At 51.3% G+C, this 24,585-nt stretch overlaps 9 protein-coding genes across 9 annotated transcripts; 3 read left to right on the top strand and 6 right to left on the bottom strand.

Moving 5' to 3' along the window:
* Positions 1–4,644: 4,644 nt before the first annotated feature.
* BU26DRAFT_526016 (uncharacterized protein) lies at positions 4,645–6,294 on the top strand. The gene has a single exon (XM_033830646.1). The coding sequence runs from the start codon at positions 4,713–4,715 to the stop codon at positions 5,898–5,900; it is 1,188 nt and encodes a 395-aa protein (XP_033675558.1). The 5' UTR covers positions 4,645–4,712; the 3' UTR covers positions 5,901–6,294.
* Positions 6,295–8,888: 2,594 nt separating this feature from the next.
* On the top strand, positions 8,889–10,158 carry BU26DRAFT_526014 (MFS general substrate transporter; the record flags this gene model as incomplete). Its single annotated transcript, XM_033830645.1, has 1 exon — positions 8,889–10,158. A coding segment is annotated over exon 1 (1,073 nt), but the record flags the coding sequence as incomplete, so codon positions are not given.
* Positions 10,159–12,345: 2,187 nt separating this feature from the next.
* On the bottom strand, positions 12,346–14,281 carry BU26DRAFT_208347 (uncharacterized protein). Its single transcript, XM_033820614.1, has 3 exons — positions 14,119–14,281; positions 13,935–14,068; positions 12,346–13,871 (listed from the first exon to the last, which is right to left on the bottom strand). The coding sequence occupies exons 1-3, from the start codon at positions 14,186–14,188 to the stop codon at positions 12,459–12,461; spliced, it is 1,617 nt and encodes a 538-aa protein (XP_033675556.1). The 5' UTR covers positions 14,189–14,281; the 3' UTR covers positions 12,346–12,458.
* A 303-nt stretch (positions 14,282–14,584) lies between these two features.
* Positions 14,585–16,298, top strand: BU26DRAFT_497931 (uncharacterized protein). The gene is made up of 2 exons (XM_033826312.1): positions 14,585–15,111; positions 15,166–16,298. The coding sequence occupies exons 1-2, from the start codon at positions 14,612–14,614 to the stop codon at positions 15,953–15,955; spliced, it is 1,290 nt and encodes a 429-aa protein (XP_033675555.1). The 5' UTR covers positions 14,585–14,611; the 3' UTR covers positions 15,956–16,298.
* Positions 16,299–16,306: 8 nt separating this feature from the next.
* BU26DRAFT_389510 (uncharacterized protein) lies at positions 16,307–17,272 on the bottom strand (the record flags this gene model as incomplete). The annotated part of the gene is made up of 1 exon (XM_033822685.1): positions 16,307–17,272. A coding segment is annotated over one exon (966 nt), but the record flags the coding sequence as incomplete, so codon positions are not given.
* Positions 17,273–17,560: 288 nt separating this feature from the next.
* BU26DRAFT_526011 (uncharacterized protein) lies at positions 17,561–18,567 on the bottom strand. Its single transcript, XM_033830644.1, has 2 exons — positions 18,407–18,567; positions 17,561–18,345 (listed from the first exon to the last, which is right to left on the bottom strand). Exons 1-2 carry the CDS (start codon positions 18,458–18,460, stop codon positions 17,869–17,871), a joined length of 531 nt encoding a protein of 176 aa, XP_033675553.1. The 5' UTR covers positions 18,461–18,567; the 3' UTR covers positions 17,561–17,868.
* Positions 18,568–19,967: 1,400 nt separating this feature from the next.
* Positions 19,968–21,121, bottom strand: BU26DRAFT_207945 (uncharacterized protein). Its single transcript, XM_033820613.1, has 4 exons — positions 21,113–21,121; positions 20,804–21,015; positions 20,387–20,755; positions 19,968–20,325 (listed from the first exon to the last, which is right to left on the bottom strand). Exons 2-4 carry the CDS (start codon positions 20,842–20,844, stop codon positions 20,151–20,153), a joined length of 585 nt encoding a protein of 194 aa, XP_033675552.1. The 5' UTR covers positions 20,845–21,015; positions 21,113–21,121; the 3' UTR covers positions 19,968–20,150.
* Positions 21,122–21,449: 328 nt separating this feature from the next.
* Positions 21,450–23,187, bottom strand: BU26DRAFT_207761 (uncharacterized protein). The gene is made up of 2 exons (XM_033820612.1): positions 21,873–23,187; positions 21,450–21,818 (listed from the first exon to the last, which is right to left on the bottom strand). The coding sequence occupies exons 1-2, from the start codon at positions 22,962–22,964 to the stop codon at positions 21,684–21,686; spliced, it is 1,227 nt and encodes a 408-aa protein (XP_033675551.1). The 5' UTR covers positions 22,965–23,187; the 3' UTR covers positions 21,450–21,683.
* On the bottom strand, positions 23,145–24,566 carry BU26DRAFT_512229 (uncharacterized protein; the record flags this gene model as incomplete). Its single annotated transcript, XM_033827361.1, has 3 exons — positions 23,145–23,205; positions 23,249–23,435; positions 23,471–24,566. 3 exons carry the CDS (start codon positions 24,564–24,566, stop codon positions 23,145–23,147), a joined length of 1,344 nt encoding a protein of 447 aa, XP_033675550.1.
* Between the last annotated feature and the right edge of the window lie 19 nt (positions 24,567–24,585).

Genomic DNA, 24,585 nt, shown 5'->3' with positions numbered 1-24,585 from the left:
TATAAGGGCTTTTCTAAGTAAGAAGTAAATTAGCCTCTTAGCTATTAAGTAATTATTAGGTAAGCTATTAGTTCTAGCTGTCTAGAGATTAGCTAGTAGTACTACGAAAATCGCCGCTGCTAATACGTTTATAGAGGCACTCTCTACTAAGAATCTATATACTATAATTAATTAGGTTATTACAGCTAACTAATTAGACAACTCTCTATAGCTAGCTTAAGAAAAAGCTACTATGTTAGGCTTCGCCTAGAAAATAGAAAACGGCTTATTAACCTATTAGAATTAATTAATAGTTTCTACTATTAACTACCTATAAACGTATTTAATACGCGCTATATATACTACTTAGGTAACTACCTATCTAGAATACTAGAAAACTACCTAGTTACTATAAGATTAATATTACTAGCTAGGTATACAGAAAGACGTTAATACGTACGTAGTAGTATATAAGGCTTGCTACTAGAGCTATACTCTGTAGAATAAGACGCTAGGTCTTCTAAAGCCTCTACCTATCTCTAAGAGAGTATAGTAGAACGTCTCTATAGATTTTAAGAGCTTTCCCTCTAATAAGAAAGAATTTAACTACGTGTACGTTGTTATAGATTAGCTAAGTAAGCGAAGCTTCTCTCTACTCTACTATAAGAAAATTATAGCTTAACGCATAGTAAAGCTATATTACTAATATATCTAGCGTATATATAGTTCTTCTAGGTCTATTATATTAAATCGCGGCCTATAGTTTACCTCTACCTTTATAGATAAGCTCTACTAGCTTATAGAAATTAAGTAGAAGCTCTCTACCGCGTACTATTCGCAAACTAATAGAAATATAGAGATTGTTAATTAATATCTTAATTAGCGTCTACGTTTATTTGTTAACTACTACTAGGATAATTAGTTAGACCTTCTACTCTATATAGATTAGGTATAAGCTACGTTACTATATAAAACTATAGAACTAATAGCGTATAAAATTAAATTTAAATACTAACTAATATACTACTAGAATTAAAAGAAGCGTATAATAAAAGCCTCTACTCTATGTAAGCGTCTCTCGCGCTAGAAAGCTTAGAATTTCGCTAAGAAGTAATACAACGCCGTAGAAAAAGCTACTAAAATTATATAAAGTAATATTATAAAAGCGTAAGCTAGATAGACGCTCTAAGTAAATAAAAAGCGCTAAAAACCTAATTTTATAGTAGGCAACCTTATCTACGTTAAACCTTATAGCTTTTTAATAGATTAGCCTAGTATAAAGCTAGATTAATAGATATATAGCTCTTACCTAATTATTACTATAAAGAGTTACTTTTTCTAGCTCTAGCTACCTGCGTATATACGTATATATAACGTCTTCTACGCTAATTAGTTAAGAAAAGCCTTAGAGCTATTACTAGGGTAGGTAGAGCCTAAGTAGCTACCTATTAAAGTTAATAGTAATCTAGAATAGCCTGTATATAAAATTCTAGATAGCTATCTTTATTAAAATTGCCTTTAATACTGCGCTATATAGGTTGCTTATAATTCTAACTCTACCTAGTATAATACTATAGGCTTTATTAACACTCTCTATAAGGTAAGAAACTTTTACGTAGTATACCTAGATAAGCTAGAGCTGCTATTACGATTAGATGCTTAGATTAAGGCGTACGAAAAAGAGGAGACCCTAGAGAAGATAGTAGAGAATTTAAAACCTGCAAGGGTAGGAGATATAAGAGTAACGTAAAGGCGCTACTAAGCGATTTAAGAAGAGAGCCTACGACAAAGCCGCCCTACAGACGCGAAAATAAGCCTTCTAGCTTAAATCTCTATAAGAATAGAGCGACTAGAGAGAAGGTAGTAGCTATAAAAGCGCTTCTAGTTTAAAACTAACACAAATACACTTACTATAAGCTAAAAAGAGATAGTTAAGAGTATAACGCAGAAGTTTTAGAAGAAGGGGGACCTAGAAGGCGTATTTTAGAGCTTAGGGACGAGCCCTCCCTATAAGAGGGGGTGATGTAACAGTCTAACTTAACTCTAACTTAGTACTTTAGCCTAACTTAGCTCTGCCTAAGTTACATAACTCTACCTAGCGCTTTAGCATAGGCACCCTATATATATAGAGAGCTCTTAGAGTATTCTTCTACTTCTTACCTTTAGATAGCTAAATTTAACCTAACCTACTCTGCTAGCACTCTATTCTTACAGCTTGTAGAGATAGTACTACCTACAGCTAACTTACCTAGCTAGGTGTTCTAGAACGCTTATAGTAGTAGAGACTATAGACCTAGCCCTTATAGTATACGTACTAATAGCTCTATATATTATAGAATTCTATATATATCTAGTACTATTATATATTAATACGTTATTAGATAGTATCTAGAGTAAGGTGTTTAGTATATATAGAGTATTCTAGTATAATAGCTCTAACTCTTATTAGGTACTATTCTAAGTTAACCTTATCTCTCTAGTACGTTATATAGCTATTATTATAATATACTATCTATAAGAGGCTATTATAGTCTATCTAGATTATTCTAACTATTTTCTTTTTCTTTAGGTATTCTTGCGTAAAGTATTCTTTCTTACTATAGATAAGATATAGTTCTTTCTTAAAGTACTATACCTTTTTCTTAGTTTTACAAGACTATTTTCTCTTCTATAGAGTTCTAACCTAGTCTAGGTCTATAGAGTTCTCTTAGAATAGAGTCTATAGTTATCTTATTCTAACTATTAGTAGCGTAGAGTAATCTCTACTCTATTAACGTTCTAGATTCTATTTATACTATTAGTTATTAATTTTTACTACTATTTCTATTATGTTGCTTAGGTTTTCTAGTTACTTAGCGTGCGCGATATTGTCTTTAACTAACTCTTTTAGTTCTTTATAGAAGAGTTCTACTAGTATAAGGTTATTCTAGTCTAGGTAAGTACTTAGCTATCTAAATATAGCTATATACTAGAATACTAATCTAGTTTATTATAGCTAGAATAGTTTTTTTTAGACTATTTTATACGCGTTAACTTTTCTAAACGTTTCTCTAAGGTGCTTTATAAACCTAGTCTAGCTTTTAAAGATTTTATTTATAGACTATTATATTCTCTTTATATTACTCTTATTTTCTAGCTAGTCTAATATATAGAGCTTAGCCTATATAAGAGCTTTCTCTTCTATGTTTATTATAGCTTCTAGAATCTTATTCTTATTCTATAGAAATACTATAGCGTTATATTATAGGTAGAGTTCTATAGCTACTAAGAATACGTTAAAGTTTTCTCTCTTACTATTAAAGTATTATAGTAAGGTAATCTTAGCCTATACCTATTATTTTACTATAGCTAGCTCTTCTACCTATTAAACGCTTATCTTCTAAAGTACTATAATAACTTATTAGAGTTCTATAATCTACTCTTCTATAGTTAGCTTTCTAGCCTAGACCTTTCTAGATTAGGTTCTAACTATTAATATAATAGTTCTACTCTTTAATATTAGATAGTTATTTTATTATAAGCTATTCTCTTAACTAAGACTAAGGCTTACTTTTATAAGAGAAGGTAAGAGGTATACTTTAGGCTAGAATCTTTAGTAATAAAGAGGTAGAGGTAATAATACTATTAATTAAAAGTCTCTATAGTAATTTAATAAACAAAGTAATAACTATAAAAAGCTATAAGAAGCGAGCTTCTTCTAGTTATATATATATACTATCTTAGCTAAATTAGGTGCTAAGGCTCTAGCTTTCGTAGATCTTCTAGATTAGGTCTAATTACTTAGATTAGTCCTAATCTGTCTAATCTATCTAATCCATGTCACGTAACTCTAATTATTCTCGTAACTCCGCACGTAATCTCTTGTCTCGTAACCCTAGGCTTAGCTTACCGTTTTCTCTATTCTAGCTAGCTAACTCTATTCTTAATTCTATAATCGTAATAATAGTATAGTATAGAAAGAGAGAAATATACTAAAACTATTCTAAAGTTATTACTTCTAAATAGATAGAAAGCTTATAATATATATAAGCTTATAATATATAACTTTATATAGCTAGATTATTAATATATATATAGTTAGAGAAGAAACCTCTAAGAAGATATTTTCTAACTTCTATCTCTTATTACGCTATACCTAGACAAGCTAGCTCTATAGAAGTTTTCTAGAAACCTTTATTACGTTATAAATACTATATACTATAAGTTTTATATATTATTATAGAGATATAATAGTACTAATTAGAAGTAAACTAGATTTTCTTAAAAGTTAGTTAAATACGTATAGCTTTTTAATTACATAATATATCTTAGTACAACTTTAATAGTAGGTGTATATAGTATAGTTCTATCTATATTAAAAATTTTATAGAAAGATATTAAGGTTTCGCTTAGTTATTTAAGAAAAACGGGCTGATTTTCGTTAATTTTCGTTACCAAGAAATCGTGGGGCGTTCGATAATATGGGGTGTTCGATGATAAAGTACGTTAGTAGTATTTAGTAAGAGCTTAGTATTTTTAGGCGGTTTAATAGTGTAGGCGGTTTAATAGTAAAATACGTTAGGTAATATATATATAGCACGATAATTGCTTATATTAGTTAGGTATCCCAGCTTGGCAATCGGCAGTTAAGACAAGGCCCAGCGCGACCCGTGAACACGCGACGCATCCCAAACACAACTGACCACGTCTGCCTCTTCCCATCCCAAACCTCAACTCCCCATCTGCCAGCAAAGATGTCGTCTCCAGCGCCGCTTCTAAGCAAGCGGCCGCTAGAAGATGACGACGAGGCGCCACCAGTAAAGCGCGGTCGAGGCAAGCCTCGAAAGCACCAAAACGCGACTCCGCCAATGGACCCCAACATGCCAAAGCGTGGACGCGGAAGGCCTCGCAAAGACCCCAATGCGCCGCCGCAGGTTTCCAAAGACCCCACTACGCCGAGCCGCGGTCGTGGGCGACCAAGGAAGGACGCCGGTGTTCCTCCCTCTGCTCTAACGGCCCCGAATACTCCATCGCGAGGTCGCGGTCGGCCTAAGAAGGATGCTGCATCCAAAGCCTCAAATGCTCCTTCCAGAGGTCGCGGTAGACCTAAGAAATCTGGTGCAACTCTGCCTCTCATTTCTCCAGCCAGCGGTACCACTAAGCGGGGTCGCGGTCGGCCAAGAAAGTCGGATGCGGCTCTGGCCATGGCCCCTCATGCCGACGCTACCCCTAAGCAGGGCCGCGGCAGACCACGGAAGGGCACCACTGGCACCATCCCGTCAGGCACCCCGCAAGCAAGCAATACTCCAGCACGTGGCCGTGGTCGTCCTAAGAAGATTGATGGGACCGCGAATGGCGCCGTAACACCCGCGTCGGCCAAGCGGACACCGAAAAGCAATTCCATACCCGGTCCGAAGCTTGGAGATATCATTGGCGCCTACGCCATCGATTGCGAAGAGGTGGAAGGCAACTGGCCCGACGCTGCGGAAGAGATGGCCATCGACATCAGCGCGCTCCCCAACACCGCGTCCAGCCTCATCGCATCCTTTAATCTAGGCATCTTCGAAGGCACTATGCTACTGGCTGCTCATGCAGACACCCTCGAACGCGTCCGCGAGCAGATGATGAATGCGGATGCTCCGGGGCCAGATAAGGCAACCGCACCGACTCTGGAAGACCGTACTGTCTACTTCACCTGGCGCGGACGCGAAACAGGAGAGGGCGAGATCCACCCGGATACCAGGGGAACGCAGACTGGGATTCTCCAATTCACAAATGACAAGTGCACCTCGTTCAAAGGCCTCGGAGGGTTTCCCTATCTCGGCGAAGAGTGTGCATTCAGAGGGACGAGGGTGGATGATGAGCCTAGCGGCGAGCCTGAGCCATGGAGCAATTTCTCTGAGGATGCGTATGAGGAGGCAAGGCGAAATCGATGGGGATAGACACCCCAAGATGGCTATGGAAACGGACGAAAACACAGCGAAAATTGATATCTGGACAGCGGGACAGCCTTTGGTGATGAAATAGCTGTGGGCTGGCACGCCTGCTAGGCTCTCTCCGTCTAATAAAAGCGTATTATATTTCCGTGAAATAAAAAAAGCTTCGCCCAGCACGAATGTCTCCACATCATCTGCTTCGATCTCGCGCGCCCAAGGTCGGCCTCGCCATCCGCCCAACCTACGATGCTTTGACGTTCGCCGGCTCGCAGGTACCCATCGACTAGCATTTCGGCCGCAAGCCATGAAAGACGGAGGTAAGGCCAATATCCTCTCACGAGCTACTGTTCGACGCCCAAAAACTGGCGCCGTAGTACATATGCTATATACCTTCATTCCCTACCTTCATGAGATGCATCCGCGAGCACCCGCCCGCCTGGGTAGTGGGCACCAACTATCCTCGGATTTGGGCATTCGAACTCTAGGAACGTCTCATCAACAATGATGGCGAGGTGGCGGGCGGGTAGCTCTACCCGCATATGCAGAGGACCTGTCGATGGCGTAGCTATACGAAGCGTTGGAAGGGTAGCTGCCTGGCGTGTTTCTGAGAATTATCAGCTCCGCCGAGGACGTACGGACCGTTTCGCTCTCCGGGTAGCTAAATTGGATGGAGAGCTGGGGGTAGCCTGGTCATCCAGGTCTTTTGCAAACTGGGCTGGCCATGCAGCTCCTTCGACCGCGTGCTTCTCCCTTATTTCGAGCATATCTTCTGCAGGCTCTAAGTCATTGGCCATGTGCTGTTGATGTCGTACAGTAGTACGGCGAAGCTACAGTTGCTGGTCGCTAGGTTGAAACCTCAGCATCGATATTACGGGTGCGATGAGTTCAGCCGAATACGAGGCGTGTTGTAATCCCGCAGCATCGTTCCAAGCTTGTAAACGCGAAGTGTGGCAATCGTGTCTGCTGACGTAAGCGAGCGCCGGCTGTCGTCACAACTTCCTCCTACTTCTAGATTCCACCCCAAATCTCCATCCAACAAGACCGAAGCACGCAACTGCAAATTTTGAAGACTCTGACTCCTTACACACCACGAGCGATTTCCGTCAAGACGACTGCTTTGGCAGAATTTTCAACTTTGCTGCGTCCGTAGCGTGAGCCGGGTCATACTGACGTAGAGGACGAGATTCCAACGCACAAGTGGAATGCTTTACAGCTGCGAACTCGGAAGCGCAGAAGAGAATATTTTCAGCGTGGGCATGCGCTTAGTATTGAAGTGAGGTATTGACGATAACGCAGACATCTCCAAGCCACGCTTGGCAGGTGTTGTGGTGTGACTTCAGCGGCGCGATGCCCCCCGTTCCACCACGATTCCGACCTACGGATTGCGACACCATCTCGATGCCTCTCACCGCAACATCATGGTAGGAGGGCCAGGAAAAGTGAGGCCGACTTCGCTTTTTGGTGTCGGATGTTTTGTCTTTCCACGCAGCAAGCATCGGCGCGATTCGTCTGCTCCGGCCTGCAGCCTTCCGGTGCCCGCAACATCGTCAACGAACGGCGCACGCGTTCGAGAGATTTGTCCAAAAGATGAGTCGGTATCGCCAATACAGTCAGCACCGTAAATCGAGATGGCGGCGCAAGCAGCCGTGATGACGCTCGGAGCTGCCCCGTTGCATCGAAATTTGTGCCGGTCTCCTGCCTCCGTCGATGGTTCTAGACTACCGGTGCCTTGTAGGGCTGCATCTTTCCGACTTTTCATGTTCGTCCTCGTATCCCTCTCATCCTCGTCAATTCTACCGGGTCGAGATAATATCCTCTTTTTCTTGAGTCATCGCTATCGCATGTTAAATCGACTGATGCCGAGTCGGTCGCACCGAAAATCTGCGAGTTTTGTGGACGAAAAACATGGATGAGGAGTGCTGCAAGACGGTGAAGCCTCGGAACGAACCGTCGAGGCGCGGGCTTGCAGGACTTGGCAGCGAGAAACCCACGACGGTGACAGCGTGTAAGGAGACGGGTCTCCTGCTTTCATATGCCTAAAATTTGATGGTGGCTTCGAGAATGGGCTTGGCTGGAGATATTCGCGGGATCGTGACGGAGCGGTCACGGACAGCAGCGATGCATCCCGCGGCGGGTCTCAGCTTATTTATCGCGGACCCGCTCGCTGCTCTCGAGACTTTCTTCTAATCCTTCAAAGATCTACCATCAAATTTCTTCCCTGCATTGTTGCAAAGGACATTCTTCGGACTTGCTTCGCTGCACAGCGGCACCGAACACACCATCGGGCCTCACATCTCGTCAGCAACGCTATTGCTGGTAACATCTAGCCTCGTTGCTACCCCTCCGCCACCAACTACCGCGAGACTTCGCTGTAACTCTTCCCGAATCGTTTGCAGAAAGCGCGTTACCGCGCCTAAAGCATCCGACCATGCTCCTACCGTGCAAGTCTCACTCCGATGAAGAGCCCCGACAGGACCTCGCAAACTACGAGGCCCAGGTCGAGACCTCGGAGTTAACTCTGCGAGGAGATCACCCGGAATCTCCAATTTCAGACGATGCGAAGGAGTTCAGTCTCAACGGGGATGTCGTGCACCCGCTCGTACTCTCTGAGTACGAAGTTATTAGCCACGTCCGCGCTCGACCGCACGACACCACTCCGATTATCCTCACTTTTGGGCCCCACGACCTGGATAACCCGAGGAATTGGAGCAAGGCGCGGAAGTGGTACATTACCTGCTTTGCGAGCATGCTGAATGTCTTGACGTAAGTCGCTTCCTTGCAAAATGTTCACTTCAGAGCACACTGACAACGCCATAGATGCCTTTGTGCAGGTGGCTACTCTTCGGGACATCATCTGCTCAAGGAGGAGTTCCATGCCTCCTCCACCATGGTTACGGCCGGCCTCTCGACCTACATCCTGGGATTCGCCTTTGGTATGTGCCCATCCGTCTAGTCCGCGGATCTGCGAGTTCTAACAACCATTTCCAGGTCCCATGCTCCTCGCGCCCCTATCTGAACACTGGGGCCGCAACCCAATCTACATCTGGTCCTGGCTGCTCCTCGTCATCCTGCAAGTCCCGGCCGCGCTCGCGCCCAACATGTCTGCCCTCGTGGGGATCCGCTTCGTGCAAGGTTTCGTCGGCAGCGCTCCGCTCACTAATACCGGAGGCACCATCGCAGATCTCTGGGAGCGCGACTACTCTGGCGCCCCCATGGCCATTTACGGCCTCAGCAGCACTCTAGGTCCGCCTATTGCACTCCCCATCACGGGATACTTTGCGCAGTATCTGGGCTGGCGCTGGCTCTTCTGGTTCTTCATGGCCGTCCTGGGCTTCTCGTGGATTCTGCTCGCGCTTACTTTGTCCGAGACGCGGCACACTATCATCCTGCAGCAGAAGACGCAGCGTCTGCGGGACCAGCTCGCGGCCCACGGCTATGCTGCTGCGGCATGCATCGAATCACCGCCGAGCAGGGGTCTGGGCCACGTCTTCAAGGTGACACTGACAAGGCCGATTCGTTTCCTGTTCACCGAGCCCATCACATACTGCACTGCGCTGTACAACGGGCTCATCTATGGCCTTGTCTTCCTGTTCAATGAATCCTTCCCCATGGTCTTTGGCCACTTGCACCACTTCACGCCTGCCCAGACTTCGCTCACCTTCCTGGGTCTGTGCGTGGGCTCCTTGCTCGCGTCTTTCGCCCACCCGATCCAGGAGCACCACTACCTCAAGGTGCGCACTCCGGAGGCGCGCGTGTGGCTCTCGCTTCCCGCGTGCTTCCTCCTGCCCGTCTCGCTCTTCTGGTTCGCGGCATGTAGCTCGGCGAGCGTGCACTGGATCGTACCGGTCATTGCCTCCACATTTTTCGGCGCAGGCATCTTCGTCGTAGTCCTCGGCGTGCTGAATTTCGTCCTGGACTCTTACGGCCCCTACACCGCCTCCTCGCTCGCCGGCGTCATCCTCGTCCGCAACGTCGTCGGTGCCATCTTCCCGCTCTTCGCCGAGAGCATGTACGAAGGCATGGGGTACAAGTGGGCAGGCGTCCTGCTCGGATTCTTGGCACTCCTGTTCTGCGCCGTTCCTTTTATTTTCTACTACTGGGGCGTGGAGATTCGGAAGAGGAGCAAGTGGGCGAGCCGGAATGAGGGCATGCAGAGCCACGAGGTGGGTGAGTGAGTGGCGTTCTTGAAAAGGAGGGAGAGGATTTCGACTGATGATGAAGTCGGCCTTGAAGAGGAGGTGGAAAAAAAAGAGGAGGGTGTTTCGCGAGTTGTTTCCGGCGCCATATACCCTTAGATTGACTTGCTCCAAAGATTTTGCTCCAGTTTGCATAGCATAGATAGAAAAGATCAAATGCCATCTTCACTTAAAGTCCTTCATGCTATGCCACACAGTGCCCATTCAGCGAGCCACGACCGCATCTTCCCCTACCAGCGAAAACCCGCATGCAGGCTCACGCACACACCCACCCATCCCGCCCTTCATGAGTGACTCAAACCAGCGCAGTCCCATCCTCATCAGCTAGATCCACAATCGCCCTCTGCCGCGCCCAGCTCCCGCTTTCGCAGCGGTGTCGCCCGCTATCTCCAGCGTCGCGATCGGCCGCGGACGAGAAAGGCCTCGGGAACCAAGATATTGGGGCTGACGTTCGAGGGAATAAAAATGGATGCGTCAGAGTGGCGGTGGGCGAGGCTGTGGTGGCGGTGGTGAGACCTGGAGATGTCAGGTGAAGGGGGCGCGCGGGGGTCGGGATGTCTGCACCCTTTGAGGTAGGTGGACTTTGAGAGCTGGCTAAGGTGGTTGGGGTAGTAGAGGTAGTCCCGCGCTGTTTTGGCCCGAGGGAGGGATTTGGATCTCTGTTCCCAGGTTGGTGATGCGACAGAGGTCACGTGGCATTTCTTGGTCACGTGGGATGTCTGCCACATGGGTGTGTCCACGGGTAGATCAGAATCGTTTCATCGTTTAGACACGACTTTCCTAGGTCTGGAAAATAGGGATCGCCTCATCTACAAGTTGTGGGGCGCTCGCATCTACGTTCGTTCCGGAGGGCTTTCAACATTAGTGGTGGGAGTCGAAGCAGGCTCATCCGCCAAGATACCAGTTTCGACGAGAACAGAAAGTGAGCACAGAAGTCATGCGGGCGGTGTTTCAGCGGAATCTAGTAGTGCACCAGGCGCGGCGAAGAGATGGTCGTGGTGGAGGCGCGAGAACGGTAACTCCTCAGCAGCTCCAACTCTCGGCTCTTCATGAGAGCCTGTCATACGCAGTAATTCTTTTGTTCGGTATCTTCTTACCTGTATGGAGATTCCCGTTACGGCCCCCACTACGCACTTAAACCCACGACGTCCGGTAATGGAATCCGCAGTAAGGACTTTCGGTTTCCCACATTCTCGCTTGTTCTGCTGCTAAGTCGCACGGCCTATTAGCTCTCTTTTAGATCCTAGATAGAAAACCCGCATCCCCTCTGACCTTGACTCCACCCCTCCACGAGCAGCATTGCTTTTACCTATTCCATCTCTTTTCTGGCACACTCGGCCACAGTTTTGAGCATTTCTGACAAAGAAGCGGGGTAACCATGTCGGTGGTTGGGAGAGGCTCTTATTTATTTAGGGGGCCGGGGCGCTGGCTTCCGTTGTCTTTCACATCGTGTCTTGTCATAATCACGCGTACCTACGCCTTGTACCACTCCACCTTGACGCGTTGTTTACCTTGCGCAAGGCCCTCACATTGAGGATTCTGTCGACATTCCCCAACAGCCACGCCATTGCCAGCCATCTCTTCTCAGCCGGACAATATGGACGAAACCGCAACCCGGCATGGTCAGGAGTCTCCTAACTAAAGAGCACATAGAGAGAGAGTACAGTTTCACTAAACGCCAACTTTTGGAAAGTCGGTTGCAGATAGGGTTAGATAGGAACCAAGTGCCATGGAAATGGACCCATGAACGTCCCCTTGACGAAGCCAAGGCTTTGCAAATTGTCATCGCCAACGCCGACATTCGAGTTCCGAGGCTTTTTGATTCCGGAATAGATGATCAGGGCCGCGCTTTTGTCGAGGTGGAATATATGAATGGCGTCGAACTCGGAAACGTTGGGGAGAAATGCCGAATGCCGGCCTCAGGAAGAAAGGCCGCCCTGCGATGTCTGCGCGAGAACTGCCGACTTGAACGCCGATAACTACATCACCAACAAAGTTCTTCCCCAGCTTCGGCAGCTTAGGTCCAACCCGACCGGGCTGGAGGGTTTTGTCCTTCCACCACCACGCATTTCCGAGACAATTCGCAGCGATCGGTGGCACTCGATAGAATCGCCGGATGGGAATGTATACTCCCTCATCCATGGGGACCTCAACAAATACAACATCATGGTCAGCGTTGCAACGCTAGAGGTCATTAGCATCTTGGACTGTATAGTTGCATGCGGATTCTGCTGCAGCCTCCAACAGGCTGCTGAGCAACGCAGCTGTGTATGCCAGCCCCCTAAGTTTGCCGAGCAAGGCATCCTTGACAGTACCAATCGCACACAGATCGTACGCAAAGTTGAGGGCGGCTCTCGCTCGGGGATTTCTACTTCGCGGCATTTCTCAGCCTTTTCGATGCTCCTTGTCCGGTAAACGAGGTGTCCGGGGTGAGCGTTCCTGCATCAACAATCCCCGATCGACCGCCACGGTCCCCAGGTAAAGATTCTGGCTCCGTGAACGATCGCGAAACATGGTGACTTTCCATGTCTTGCGAAAGGCCAGATCCCTCTGCCAGTAGGGGGACTTCGAAGTCAAAATCAGACGGCAGGTCATCAATCGCTGAGCAGATCTTGTCCCAGTGTGTCGGCATCCACGTATCATAGACATTCTTCGTAAACCTGTACGCCGTCCATTTCTCCTTCCCATCTAGTTCTGTAAAGTCGAAGGCGCGGATCGGATGGCGATAGAAGGTAGTTTGGCTCCCGTTAATTACAGGGTAGTGGCCGTAGATTCTTACTGATCGGTGGTCGTGCGAGATTGAGAAGGATAGGATCTGCCGGTGGAGCTCTTTCTCGCGTTTCACTAGTCGGAAAAGCTCGACGATGGCTCTAGTTGCAAGCGTCATGCTATGGGCATTCTGCCGGTCTGCGACGTCGAGCACTGCAGCGCCGCACTTTACTTCGCACATCAGAAACGGAAAGTACATGTAGTACGTGGCCATGAAGAAGGACCAGTCGCCAATAAAGGGTGAAAGTTTGTTGAGCTGCTCTGCTGTGAACGCCTCGCGTTTGAATCCCACAGAGTAGTCGGGCTGCGGACGAGTCCCAGTTAGAGGAATGGAGTTGTTCCAGCCTTCGTTGGTACTTTCGATCAAAATTTCCAGATGCTTGGCACCGTATGTAGCCAATGTTTCCGCGGAAGGGACGATTAACAGTGAGATATCTCGGATAACTCTAGTCTCGTTTCGGTTTCGCATCTTCCGGCATGTCGATTCGAAAAGATCATCGCGAAATAATGAATTCTGCGGAACTGCCTGCTCCTTCTCCAACAATGTTCGACAGTGGGCTCTGCTTGGATCTATGATACCCTGTTCAAACGGGTCCATAAAGCTGCCCTTCGTCGCGAGCAGGGTTTCATACCGCACATCCTTATACTGAGCGCTCTTCTCTTCTCTTTGCTTCTGATCGCTTGGTGTGTTGGAGCTAGTCGCGAGAGAGGCCGAGTCGGATCGTTTGCGGCGAAGGGAGGGCATCGACTTCTTCTTCCTTGCAAGCAGATGACCCATTGTGTCCGGCTCAAAGTATTCCTTTGGCCAAGCTTGTTCATTCCGCCAATAATCAATAGGATTGATTGGTGCCGCGATGTCGCAAATCGATGCCTCTCGACTAGTTGGTCGCTTGACCGTAACGTCTGTGGAAGACGGTCGCGGTCGCTTCGGGAGGGGCGCAGTTGGGACGTCGTCGAGTGGATTCTCGATTTCACGCGATCGCTTTCGATCTTTAGGTTGTAGAGGAGTCAACTGATTCTGTATAAGCTCAGCTTGAGTCGGCCGTACACAGCATCGCGAGACAAAATAGCATACGTCTTTCCGCGCAGTCTTCTTCGCCGGGAAAAAGTATTGTTGCTCGATGTTTTCGCTGCGCTCGAGGTTCAGGCGTGCGCTTCTACGGAGAGGTCTCTGAGCCTTTACTTTGCTGACACCTCGAGGACGTTTCCCTATTTGCAAGTCAGCGACGGGCATTTGGTTGAGTGGAAGAAAGGTGCACCTTGATCTGTTTGTGCAGAGCTTTTCCGCCTATCTGTCGGGGCAGCTAGTGGATTGTGATGACGGGCCATGTCGATGGGCAGCTGAGGGAGAAATATCTCTTTACGTTGCCGCCGCGTTTGAAGGATGCTGGCGCGTGTGGGATGGGGGTGATCGGGATCTTGTCCAGGTGAGGCGCAAGCGCTAACCTATATTAGGTATAGTATACAAACGTGTTCTTGGCAGCATCTCGACCTCGGGACTCACAGCGACGGTCAATTACGCGTTGAAGATGCGCGATCGATCTGGTGGTGGTGAGAAGCTCGAGGTCCGAGCACTTACTAAGGTGCTTGGGCTTAAGTGACCATTTTTGGAACTCCCTGGGTGCAGGAACCGGGAGCCCCGATCAAACACGGGCTCGTTACATAAGCATACGCCGGCCATTCTTTGCTCCGAGCCCGAGAACTTTGTGAGCTTCCGCCTTTGCATCATCACCTCCACCGTCAACCCTCGCAATGGCGTCCCGCACCCGCCTGATGGCCTCCACGGCTTCAGGTCTGATACGAGCCTCAAGGCCGCAAATCGCATCCAGGGTATCCCCCTTTGCTGCTGCCTTGAACAGCTCCTCCGTCCGCGCCTTCACGCAGCTCAACTCGCAATCAGCTGCATCCTCCTCGCAGAACACGCCCAACATCTTCTCCTCGATTGGCCAGCTGAACAATTCGACCGGCCCCCCGACGTACTTCCAGTCGCACAGGCGGCTTCCGGCGAACACCATCGTGCGGTTCGTGCCGCAGCAGACAGCATGGATCGTCGAGCGCATGGGACGCTTCAATCGGATCCTGGAGCCCGGTCTTGCTATTTTGATACCGTTTATTGACAGGATAGCGTATGTGAAGAGCTTGAAGGAGAACGCGATTGAGATCCCCAGCCAGAGCGCCATCACAGCGGACAATGTTACGCTGGAGCTGGACGGCGTGCTGTACACGCGGGTATTTGATGCGTACAAGGCGAGGTAAGCACTCCCCACACCTGGATTCACGGGCAAGGTGCTTAAATGAAATTACAGCTACGGCGTAGAAGACGCAGACTACGCCATCTCGCAGCTCGCGCAGACCACGATGCGCTCCGAAATCGGCCAGCTCTCGCTCGACCACGTCCTCAAGGAGCGCGCGAACCTCAATGCCAACATCACCGCCGCCATCAACGAGGCCGCCCAAGACTGGGGCATCACCTGCCTCCGCTACGAGATCCGAGACATCCACGCCCCGGAGCCTGTGGTCGAAGCCATGCACCGTCAGGTCACCGCTGAGCGCTCGAAGCGAGCTGAGATCCTGGAGTCCGAGGGTCAGAGGCAGTCCGCTATCAACATCGCCGAGGGAAAGAAACAGTCGGTGATCCTGGCATCTGAGGCCTTGAGAGCGGAGCAGATCAACATGGCGAGTGGTGAGGCCGAGGCTATCCTCTTGAAGGCCACGGCTACGGCGAACGGAATCGATGCCGTTGCGCGATCGATTGCCCAGGGCAAGGACGCGGCCCAGGGCGCCGTTTCCCTTTCCGTGGCTGAGAAGTACGTTGATGCTTTCGCCAACCTCGCAAAGGAGGGAACTAGCGTTATCATTCCCGGCAACGTCGGCGATATCGGCGGCATGATCGCAAGCGCAATGGCTGTGTATGGCAGAGTGAACGACGCGCAGGCGAAGGGAATTGCCGCAAAGATGGCCCAAGGAGGACAGGACACGCCCGCCGGCAGGAAGATTGCGGAGCTTGAGGGAGAGCTTGCTGCGATGGAGAATGAGTCGGGCAAAGTCCAGAACGCCATCAACAAGGTGATGGACCAGAGATTGAGCAAGAAGTAGAGAGGTGGATGGACGACACGGGACTAGGGGCATGGATAGCGACGAAGGGAGCACAGGAAACGATTGTACATTACACCACGCTGTATGAATAGCAGCATGCGAGCATCGGGTTAATTGGGTAAGGGTAATCCAAAAGCAAGCGTCGTAGCTACTAGCCTCGGAGGTTCTCCTCTCTTCATCTGTCTTCGCTGGGACGCACTCCGCTTTCCGTATGTTTATAGCTAGCCAGCGTTGAGGTATCTCTTATCGAAACCTTCACAATTGCTTTGTTCCCTTAACCATCTCTGAGGCATCTTCCACCCTTTACCTTGTTCATGCGCCTAATCTCATCCCATCCCATCACCCCCCACACAACCTCCCCACAATCTCCGCAACCAACTCCGCAACCTGCACCCCCTCCTCCCACACCTCATCATGCCCGCCCCTCAACTCCCTACCCAGCACCCTCCTCCCCGTCTGCCCCTTCTCTCCATCTTCCCACCCCTCCTCCCCCAGCCGCCGCGCCATCACCTCGCGCTGCTCCTCCTCAACAAGCTCATCCTCCGGACTGTGCGCCAGCACCACGAGTCTACCGCTCGGCCACGCGGCCGCGGAGTACGCGCCTGAGATCGGGGACGCGACGGCGTAGACGCTCGGAGCGGTCGTGGATGTGGAAGCAGAGTCGGGGCCGAAGGCCCCAGCGACAATGTCGCGGTAAGTTTTTCCCACCGCGGGCGGCGCGGTGTGGTTTGCGAGCAGCAGCGGGAGCGAGTAGATGCCCGCGAGGAGGAGAAGGGCTTCTAACCCCTCTGTTTTTGCCGCTGTTTGGGGGCTGGCTGGAGTGGGAGTAGAAGCGGGAGAAGGAGAAGGAGGGGGGTGGTGCTTGTCCTGGAGCCCGATGCCAGCGACAACCTGCAGCCACATCGTCGCGCCGCACGAGTGTCCGACGCCCATCCACCTGCGCATCCCATATTCCCGCTTCAAGTACTCCACCGCGCGCGCTACATCGCGCACATGCGCGGGATGCCGGACGTTTCGCTGCGGATCGTCGGGGTCGCTTGGATCGGTAGCATGGTTGGGGTATGGCGAGAGGCGGTAGTTTATACTCGCGATGCCGGCGAGGGCGGATAGTGTCTCGGGGTGTGCGGCTTCGAGGCGGCGGATGGTGGGTTGGATGCTGGAGCTGGATTGCAAGGGGTCGCGCCAGGCGCCGCCGTGGAGGTAGAGCAGCCAGAGGGTGGTGGAGGGGTTGGAGAGCGAGGGCGGGCGCGGGAGGTAGATGGAGAGGGTGCGGAGGGGGCCGCTTGGGGGGGAGGTGTAGGGGATCGAGGGGAGGTGGAGGGGGTATTCTGGGGGCGGAGGGGTGGAGGTGGAGGGCATGTTTGTTTAGTGGGAGGGTGGGTGGAGGGGTGGATGCGATGTTTGACATGTGAAGCTAGCGACGCGGATCGCGACACCAGATATCCGTGGATCGGGACAGTAACGACACCACCGCTCCCGGAAGTAAATCCCGTGTTGCACGAAGTAGAACAGACGACAACGACGAACGACAAGTCAAAGATGGATGGATGGATGTTCAATTGTTTTTCCATTGAGCCGTCTTGCAACAACAGCCCTAGCTATATACCGAACGAACAAACAGCGAAGCGCGCATCCATTATCCAATCCAACGCAATCCAATCCAATCCCCAACGCATATTGCTGTGCGAATTACCATTACTAGCCAAAAACAGAACATCCAGGGGCGAGGCATGCCAACCAGCCAGCACCCCAAGCGCCAATGCAATGCAAAGCAGACCCAGAGGTATATTTCGAAAGGACCGAACGGCAGCTAGCCAGCTGCCAAACCGAGTATCTTTTTGTTTTGTGTATCCAAGAACGTAGCGTAGCTGGACGAAGCGACGCGACGCAAAGACCAAGCTCTTCTTCCCAGCTTACAAGAAAGCAGCGACGAACGCACCCGCGCCGACGAGACCGCCAGCCAGCGCGCGCCCCGTCGCAGCAGCACCCGTAGACTGCGCGCCGGTGCCCGAGCCCGTCGCGCTGGCCCCGCTGCCCGACGCCTCGGAGCCGTCCGTGCCGGTAGCAGACGAGCCAGCGCCCGTGCCGCCCGTCGTCGACGCGCCGCTGCTGGTGGCGCCGCCGCCCAGCACGATGGTGGTGCTGTTGTTGGCGGAGACGACGAGGGTGCGGGTGGTATTGCCGGTGCCGGGGACGAGGACGGTGTTGATGCCGGTGCCGACGGCGGGGATGGTCGCGGGGATGCCGACGGAGGTGTCGGCGGCCGGCTGCGAGGTCACCTGCGCGGGCTGGCTGGGGATGTCGGTCGCGGGCGCGGGCTGCCCCGTTACGACGCCTAGCGAGTTGGTCATGGTGAGGAAGGAGGTCTGCGGGAAGTCGTCGCCGGAGGACTGCGCGGTGTTAGATCCGACTTTCCGTCTGGTGTGGTGTGGGATTGGATGGAGGACTTACGGACTGGGCGAAGGCAGCGGCCGCGAAGGCGGAGACGAGGATGGCAGTGCGCATTTTGGCGGTGGATTGATGGGGATTAAGGATTTAGAGTTGGTTGAGCGAATGGACGGTGAATTAGTGATAGACTTGAGCGATGGGATGGATACGATGTCTGGCAGTGAATGGACGGGCAGAGCAGGTGAAGAAGTATGCTCACGCTGGCGACGCGTCTCCTTTTATTTTGCCCGTCGCGGCTTTACTAGCTTCGGAGCTCTCCCCTGGCGCCACCCTTGGCCCGGCAACGAGGCCCCACAGCCAATAATAGCAGAGCCCGTCCCGGCCAGCGCATTGCGACGTCTGTGGCGATGATTTGCGGCTGCTCAGGTCATTATTGCAACTATGTATTCGTTAGAGCATGGCTCCGACGCCAACGGGGGATGCAGAGCTTTCTGTTGAGCTCGTGTTGGTAGCTCTAGCTTTCTTCCGTGCGGTGTTGCTGTGCTCTTTGCGCTTGCGATTGCGATGGCTCCGGTCATCTGGTCTGATTGTTCACAGCCACGGCGTTTCACGAAGCGGGTGCATGCTTTTCGTCCTCGAGGTTTCCGGGGTGACAAGCCGACGTCTGGGTCACCTCACAGGCAGCCTACACTTCGTCATCTCATCCCGATTCATATCCTGCACCCGTCTCCTTAGCTCTCATCCCAGCTTTGCATAAACAGCGACACCTTCCATTCTCCTTTCTCCTTTCTTCCCCCCGGCGCAAAACGATTCGACAAGCCCACAACCGCATTGCGCGTCCGCCCGTCTCAATAATAATTTCCTAAATTTAGGCGCGCCAGGCTGGAAACGTAAACGTTCCCCTTTTCAGCGACAGTGTGGGGAACGTGCGGCTTAGCAAGGGGGCCCGGCTTTTCTGTGCAACTAACCATCGGACTGGGGCGCCCGATCGATCACGACAGAAACGAAACGGTTGAGGAGATTGCCACCACCGGTCAATATTCCGTGCATTGAAACCTGCCGCTTTTTGCTGGAAGCTATTATGTATTATTGCTGCGGCGCTGGTGGGAGGGAGTTGGAGAGGCTTTTGCTGCGACGCCACTACTTTGCGCTTCTACTGTGTAAAGGATGCCGTCTCACCTACGCGCAATTGCGACGCGCGAGGGTGCTCTTCACTGCACCCTGTCATGCTCAAAGCTTGTCTCAACCACCAGCAGTTCTGCGTGCAAAATATACGCACTCCACCTCCGACCCGCCCACTCTCCTTACAAGAGGCCGTCTCTGCAGCAAGGTCAGCAACATGACACTCCATGCAATCCATGGATGCCATTCCCCAAGGCACGTTTTGCCAGCAGCAACAGCAGCAAAAAGAGGACTCCATTTTCCTGGCCTATTCGACTAGCTGAGCTGAGTAAGGGACCGGCAGAGTGAAACAGATGCGGTAGGTCAGCGGCGCATGTATGCGGTGCACTCAGTCCGCGTAAGAAGCTGGCGTGTACATACGCCAATGTCTCGAATCCCAAGCCACACTGCGGAATTTCTTTGTTTCTCTTGGGTAGGTATGTGGAGATTTACTTCGATTTCATTCAGAATGGTGGGTTTTTATGGCGGTTGTCCATCTCCTGCTTAGCATGTCAATGCTTCAACAACTAGTCCATCGCACCCGGCTCTTTCTCGGTCCTTGCATCCGCACGTACGACAATAATGCTCCGGACATCCCTAATACTACTGTCCTTGCACCTCTTTGAATTCCCCGCTCTGTAGCTCGTCAAGCACTGGCTTGGTCACGGCCTAGTAGAAGTCCCCTTTCCAGCGGCGAAGTCCCGCACGAACCAACCCTATCCTCAAAGCACCACGCCGGCGGACTGGAATCGAGATGCGCTGCAGTCGTCGAGACCACCTTGCAACCAGCCTCCTCACGAAGTTGTCTCCCCTCGGCACATCTAGCCCATCCGTCAGCCTTGCGCGATTTGCAGATTACAAAAGTTTCGACAGAACACGTACAGGCCATTAACAAACCGTTCCAGATCCTTCAGCGTCAACCACCCATTCTCCTTGCTCGAGTACCTGCAAGCCGCCATGTACACGATCTCGCCGATCACGGCTTCGGGCGCGAATGCCGCATCGATGAAGTGCGGTGCTGCAGACGCGAAGACGCGTTCTACACGCTTTTTTCCTCGGCTTTCTGCGGCCTGGGCGCGCACGCGGTCGCCGATGCTGCGCACTGTTGCGTCGTCGAGGAGGTAGTCGTACACCTGATCGCGGATCTCGCGCGGACATGTGCGGTGCAGATGCGAGATGAGGGCGTGGCAGGATGTGCGGGCGTAGGGCTGGATGGCGGAGTCGAATGTTGCGTTGAGGGAGGTTAGGGTTCTGGGCGGGGGTTAGGGAGGAAGGGAGGAAGGAGGTAAGGAAGATCACATGGCCATGCATGCACTGCCAGAAGAAGAACGTTCCAGCATACTTACTTCTTCAGCGCATGCATTCTCCACTCCAACCCCTTAAGCGCATCGTGCGTCTTCCTCCTCCTGTCGATTTTGGTCTTCACCTCCGTTGACTCGGCGCCGTAGTATCTCTTTGCCGGTGTGAGTTGCTTGTCGAGTTTCCGAAGCTTGCGCTGCAGCTCTGCGATTCTGCGGTCGTGGGGGAATGTTTGTCAGCGCTCTTGCTCTGCTTTACTGCTGCCTTACCTGCTTGGGGTTTTAATAATGTAATGTGAGGCGCACGCACTGTTTCCAGAGGTCGGAGTGCTCGCTCTGGGCTTGCTTGAACCATGAGACTAGAGGGGGGATGATGAATGAGCCGAGCTGCTCGTTTAGGTTGCTTTGCGGCATGATTTGGGATTGGAATTGGAATTGAAGTCGTTCCGTGTGAGTTGCATCTTTGCTTTTCTTTTCATGGAAGAGTCGGGTCGAGTATATGTGTCGTTGGAGGGGGAGTCATCGGATTGGAAGGATTCGTGAGTCAGCGGCGTTGACTCACGTGCGGCGGTCCAGGGTTCCTACATTGGGCTGCACAAGTGCTGGGTCAAGCTTTTCGATAAGAAACTGCTGCCGTTTAGTCTGTCTATTCAACCAGGGCAAAGTGAACGCGCATCCAGAACGTTGTGGTTGCGTACGTCGACGAACTTGGCCGGGCATAGCCGCAGCTATCTTCTATGAGAGATGGTATGTGAGCATGCCTGCTCAACTCTGTTCCATTGCCAAGGTACTTCAGAACGACCTCCCCATTGCCTAGGCTAAGGTATGATATCTGCTCTCCAAAGCACGAACCTAAGCCAAGGAGCTCCTCCACGACAACCTCAGTACTCCTCGTCCGCGACGACATCATCCACCTCTGGAAGCGCCTCGAAGAACAGCCTACGAATAGCATTCCAAATCGGCTTCTGCAGCTGCAGTTGGCAACCGGATGGAAAGTTCTGCGGTAAGGAAACGTGCTACACATTTGGTCAGCTCATACATCATGCAGCGGGGGAGACGGACACACTAACCACTGGAGAAATCCAATCGATCCTTCGGTTTTCACCGTGCATATTAGCACTCCACTCGCCCGGCGCCCGGTCGAGCACCTCCTCGCCGAGATCCCATTCAACGAACAGGGCGGAGTTGTGGTACTCCAGCCGCACATCAAAACCCTTGCTTCGCAGGCCGCGATAACCGCGCCTGATGATCCCCAGGACGTGCTGTATATTGACCGCGATACTCCCGCTCTCATCTTCGATCTCAAAGACGATATCCCTCCTACTTTCCACGGGGGGTGCGAATAAGAGTGCATCTATACCCGCGTCTAACCGGCTGCTCACCTGGTCTGTGACAGCATCCCACGCTTTCTCGTCCGTGTACAGACACCCCGCTAGTTTTATCCGCAGATCCCACTTCTTGAAAACGTCCCAGGGCCACAGACCGACGTGGAACGGATCGCCCGCCACGAAGGCCTCGACATCGCCGCGAACCACGACACTCCGCGTATACAACGAGCTCTCAAAGACGAGCTGACGGACCGCCGCACGTGGCAGCGTCGCGAAGCTCTGCAGACACTCGTAAGCGACCTGGCCGCCGACGAAGTTGAGATCAACCATGGGCGGGAGAGACCGGAGGCAGGTGCACGGCGGACCTGCGCAGTTCGATGTCCAAGTATGCCGCGGGCCCCAGTACATTCCGTAGGAGCGGATATGCAACGGCCACGGCGACGTCCAAAGATGCGTGTAGATCATGTCGCGCAGCTCGCGGGGTAGCTGTAGCAAGCGGACTGCGAATACGCGATGGTACGCTTGCGAATAGTTGAGAGCGGCTTCAGAGAGCCCGTCGAAGGATTGGATGCTGACGGCTTTCCACTTGTCCTTGGTACCTGCGGCAGCGAGTGCGGCATTGCGCTCATCAAGGAGTCTAAGAAAAGAAGAGATTAGTTGTGCGGGCGAGGAGGCGTATGTACGTATGAAGACGCACCCATCGAGCTTTGCGTTGCTGCTTATCAGAGCTTCCGTGAGCTGGTGACGGAAGGCAAGCTGTGCATGCATTTTGCCACAAATTCGACGGTGACGAGAGGTGCAAAGGAGTGTAGAAAAAGCATGGAATGACGACATCTGGTTTTATATTCGACTGGCTGTGTGCATCGGTTCGGCTAGGCTATTTCGGGCCTCTACATTTCCATGGTTGGCTCTTCCCTCAACAGCTCCCGTATTCTAGGTAGTCGTGGCTGAATCGTCAATAGCTTCGCTCATTTGGAGAATATATTCCTCGATTTGGGCATGACTCGAAGATTCTCAGAACGATCCCGTGAATCCCACCGCATTATCCCAGTCCTCCTCCCAGTTATCGCAAAATCTTGAAGTGCTCCAGCCCCACACACGCGTACCAATCGACTTACTCACCTGGTGCGAAACAGTTGTGATACCCATAAGCGACCGAGTCCGAAATCTGAGTTAGTTGCATGCGTACCCCACATGCCGTCGTTAGAAAGTCCAGAAGTCCTCCAGCCCGCACAACCCCCAATTCCACCTTGACGTCCTTCTCGGAAGCATACCCGCCTGCTACCAGCCCAAATCCAGATAGGCCTCCCCAAATTCAAGCTCGACGCCGTGCTGCTTACCTAATTGCCACAATTCCTCCTGCCCGTTGCTGAAATCCTGAAGTCCCTGGAGGGTTAGATTGTAAGGCGAGTACAACTGTGCTATTCTCTTCCGGTAGTGAAGGGCCATGTGTTGGAGAGTGGGAAACCGACTCGGCTGCTGACTCTTCTGTTCCAGTATCCGGCGCAGAAGATTCCATGACTGAGGCGGATGAATGAGAGAGCTGTCAACTTCAACGTCTGTGAGAGTGATGGATTCAAGGGTGTGAGGAAGAACCGCGCTTGGATCCCGCTCAGTGTCCATGATCGCATCCACGAGCGCGCCCTCTGGTGCGACAAGGTGTTGAAGAGAAGAAAAGACATGCAAGGTGCGAACCGGTATCTGATCCGGCGGTAGCTCTTCCCATTGATCGTCATAAGTGTACCATAGGCCCGGCAGTTCTAGTGACCGTATACTTGTGAAATGCGGCGCAAACACTTTCTGCAGATACTCGCAACGCCAGTGCGGCGGCTCGTACCAGGTGGAGGCCGGACTCCATGACGGGGGACCGAACAGGAGGCTGAAGATGGCGAAATCATGGAGGGAATTGTTCCAGACATTGAGCTCTTCCAGATTTGGAAGGAGGGCGAAGAGCACCGCCAGCAAAGCATTCTTCTGCCCGGCTCTGAGCTCATATATCCACGTACCCTTATCCAGCAGATCCGTTGTCGGCGAGTTCCATATTGCAGTCTTACAAACCTGGACAAATGCCTCATCGATGCCGACGACCGGTCGAGCCTGCGAAATCCCGTGCAACGTCTTCATATCCCGTTTCAGTCCGAGGCTCCTGGTCTTGAAGGCCAAGTCCGGATAGCGAAGGTAGGTGAGGATGAGGCTCGGGATGTCGACAAGCTCGACAATGGGGTCTGCGAGTAGTAACTCGAGACTGACGGCGCGAGTGCGGCGGTCGGTGAGTGAGAGGGCTCGTAAGCACTTACGCCCGTAGCCCGGAATGCAGTCATCCTCGCCATCGTCGGAGTAGTCGATGTATGCGCAAGCGTCTGTCAAGACAACGTCGTCCGTGCAGACGTAGGCAGCGACGGCAAGGATTAGTTCGTCCGGAAGGTGCGAGAACATAGCTGCTATTGTAAGATGA

Source organism: Trematosphaeria pertusa (assembly GCF_010094035.1).
Source record: "Trematosphaeria pertusa strain CBS 122368 unplaced genomic scaffold BU26scaffold_29, whole genome shotgun sequence".
Classification (NCBI taxonomy): domain Eukaryota; kingdom Fungi; phylum Ascomycota; class Dothideomycetes; order Pleosporales; family Trematosphaeriaceae; genus Trematosphaeria; species Trematosphaeria pertusa.
This window is presented reverse-complemented; position numbering and strand designations above follow the sequence as displayed.

Excerpts from the sequence above, each read along its gene's own strand:
- BU26DRAFT_208347 (XM_033820614.1), bottom strand. The coding sequence starts at position 14,188 with ATGGCCCGTCATCACAATCCACTAGCTGCCCCGACAGATAGGCGGAAA. Across the intron at positions 14,069-14,118 it reads CTCTGCACAAACAGATCAAG|GGAAACGTCCTCGAGGTGTC; the intron begins GTGCACCTTTCT and ends ACTTGCAAATAG. Across the intron at positions 13,872-13,934 it reads AGAAGACTGCGCGGAAAGAC|TTGACTCCTCTACAACCTAA; the intron begins GTATGCTATTTT and ends ATACAGAATCAG.
- BU26DRAFT_497931 (XM_033826312.1), top strand. The coding sequence starts at position 14,612 with ATGGCGTCCCGCACCCGCCTGATGGCCTCCACGGCTTCAGGTCTGATA. Across the intron at positions 15,112-15,165 it reads TTTGATGCGTACAAGGCGAG|CTACGGCGTAGAAGACGCAG; the intron begins GTAAGCACTCCC and ends ATGAAATTACAG.
- BU26DRAFT_526011 (XM_033830644.1), bottom strand. The coding sequence starts at position 18,460 with ATGCGCACTGCCATCCTCGTCTCCGCCTTCGCGGCCGCTGCCTTCGCC. Across the intron at positions 18,346-18,406 it reads CCGCTGCCTTCGCCCAGTCC|TCCTCCGGCGACGACTTCCC; the intron begins GTAAGTCCTCCA and ends AACACCGCGCAG.
- BU26DRAFT_207761 (XM_033820612.1), bottom strand. The coding sequence starts at position 22,964 with ATGTCGTCATTCCATGCTTTTTCTACACTCCTTTGCACCTCTCGTCAC. Across the intron at positions 21,819-21,872 it reads TCGATTGGATTTCTCCAGTG|CACGTTTCCTTACCGCAGAA; the intron begins GTTAGTGTGTCC and ends CCAAATGTGTAG.
- BU26DRAFT_207945 (XM_033820613.1), bottom strand. The coding sequence starts at position 20,844 with ATGCTGGAACGTTCTTCTTCTGGCAGTGCATGCATGGCCAT. Across the intron at positions 20,756-20,803 it reads GGCAGTGCATGCATGGCCAT|AACCCTAACCTCCCTCAACG; the intron begins GTGATCTTCCTT and ends ACCCCCGCCCAG. Across the intron at positions 20,326-20,386 it reads GAACGGTTTGTTAATGGCCT|ATGTGCCGAGGGGAGACAAC; the intron begins GTACGTGTTCTG and ends CGGATGGGCTAG.
- BU26DRAFT_526016 (XM_033830646.1), top strand. The coding sequence starts at position 4,713 with ATGTCGTCTCCAGCGCCGCTTCTAAGCAAGCGGCCGCTAGAAGATGAC.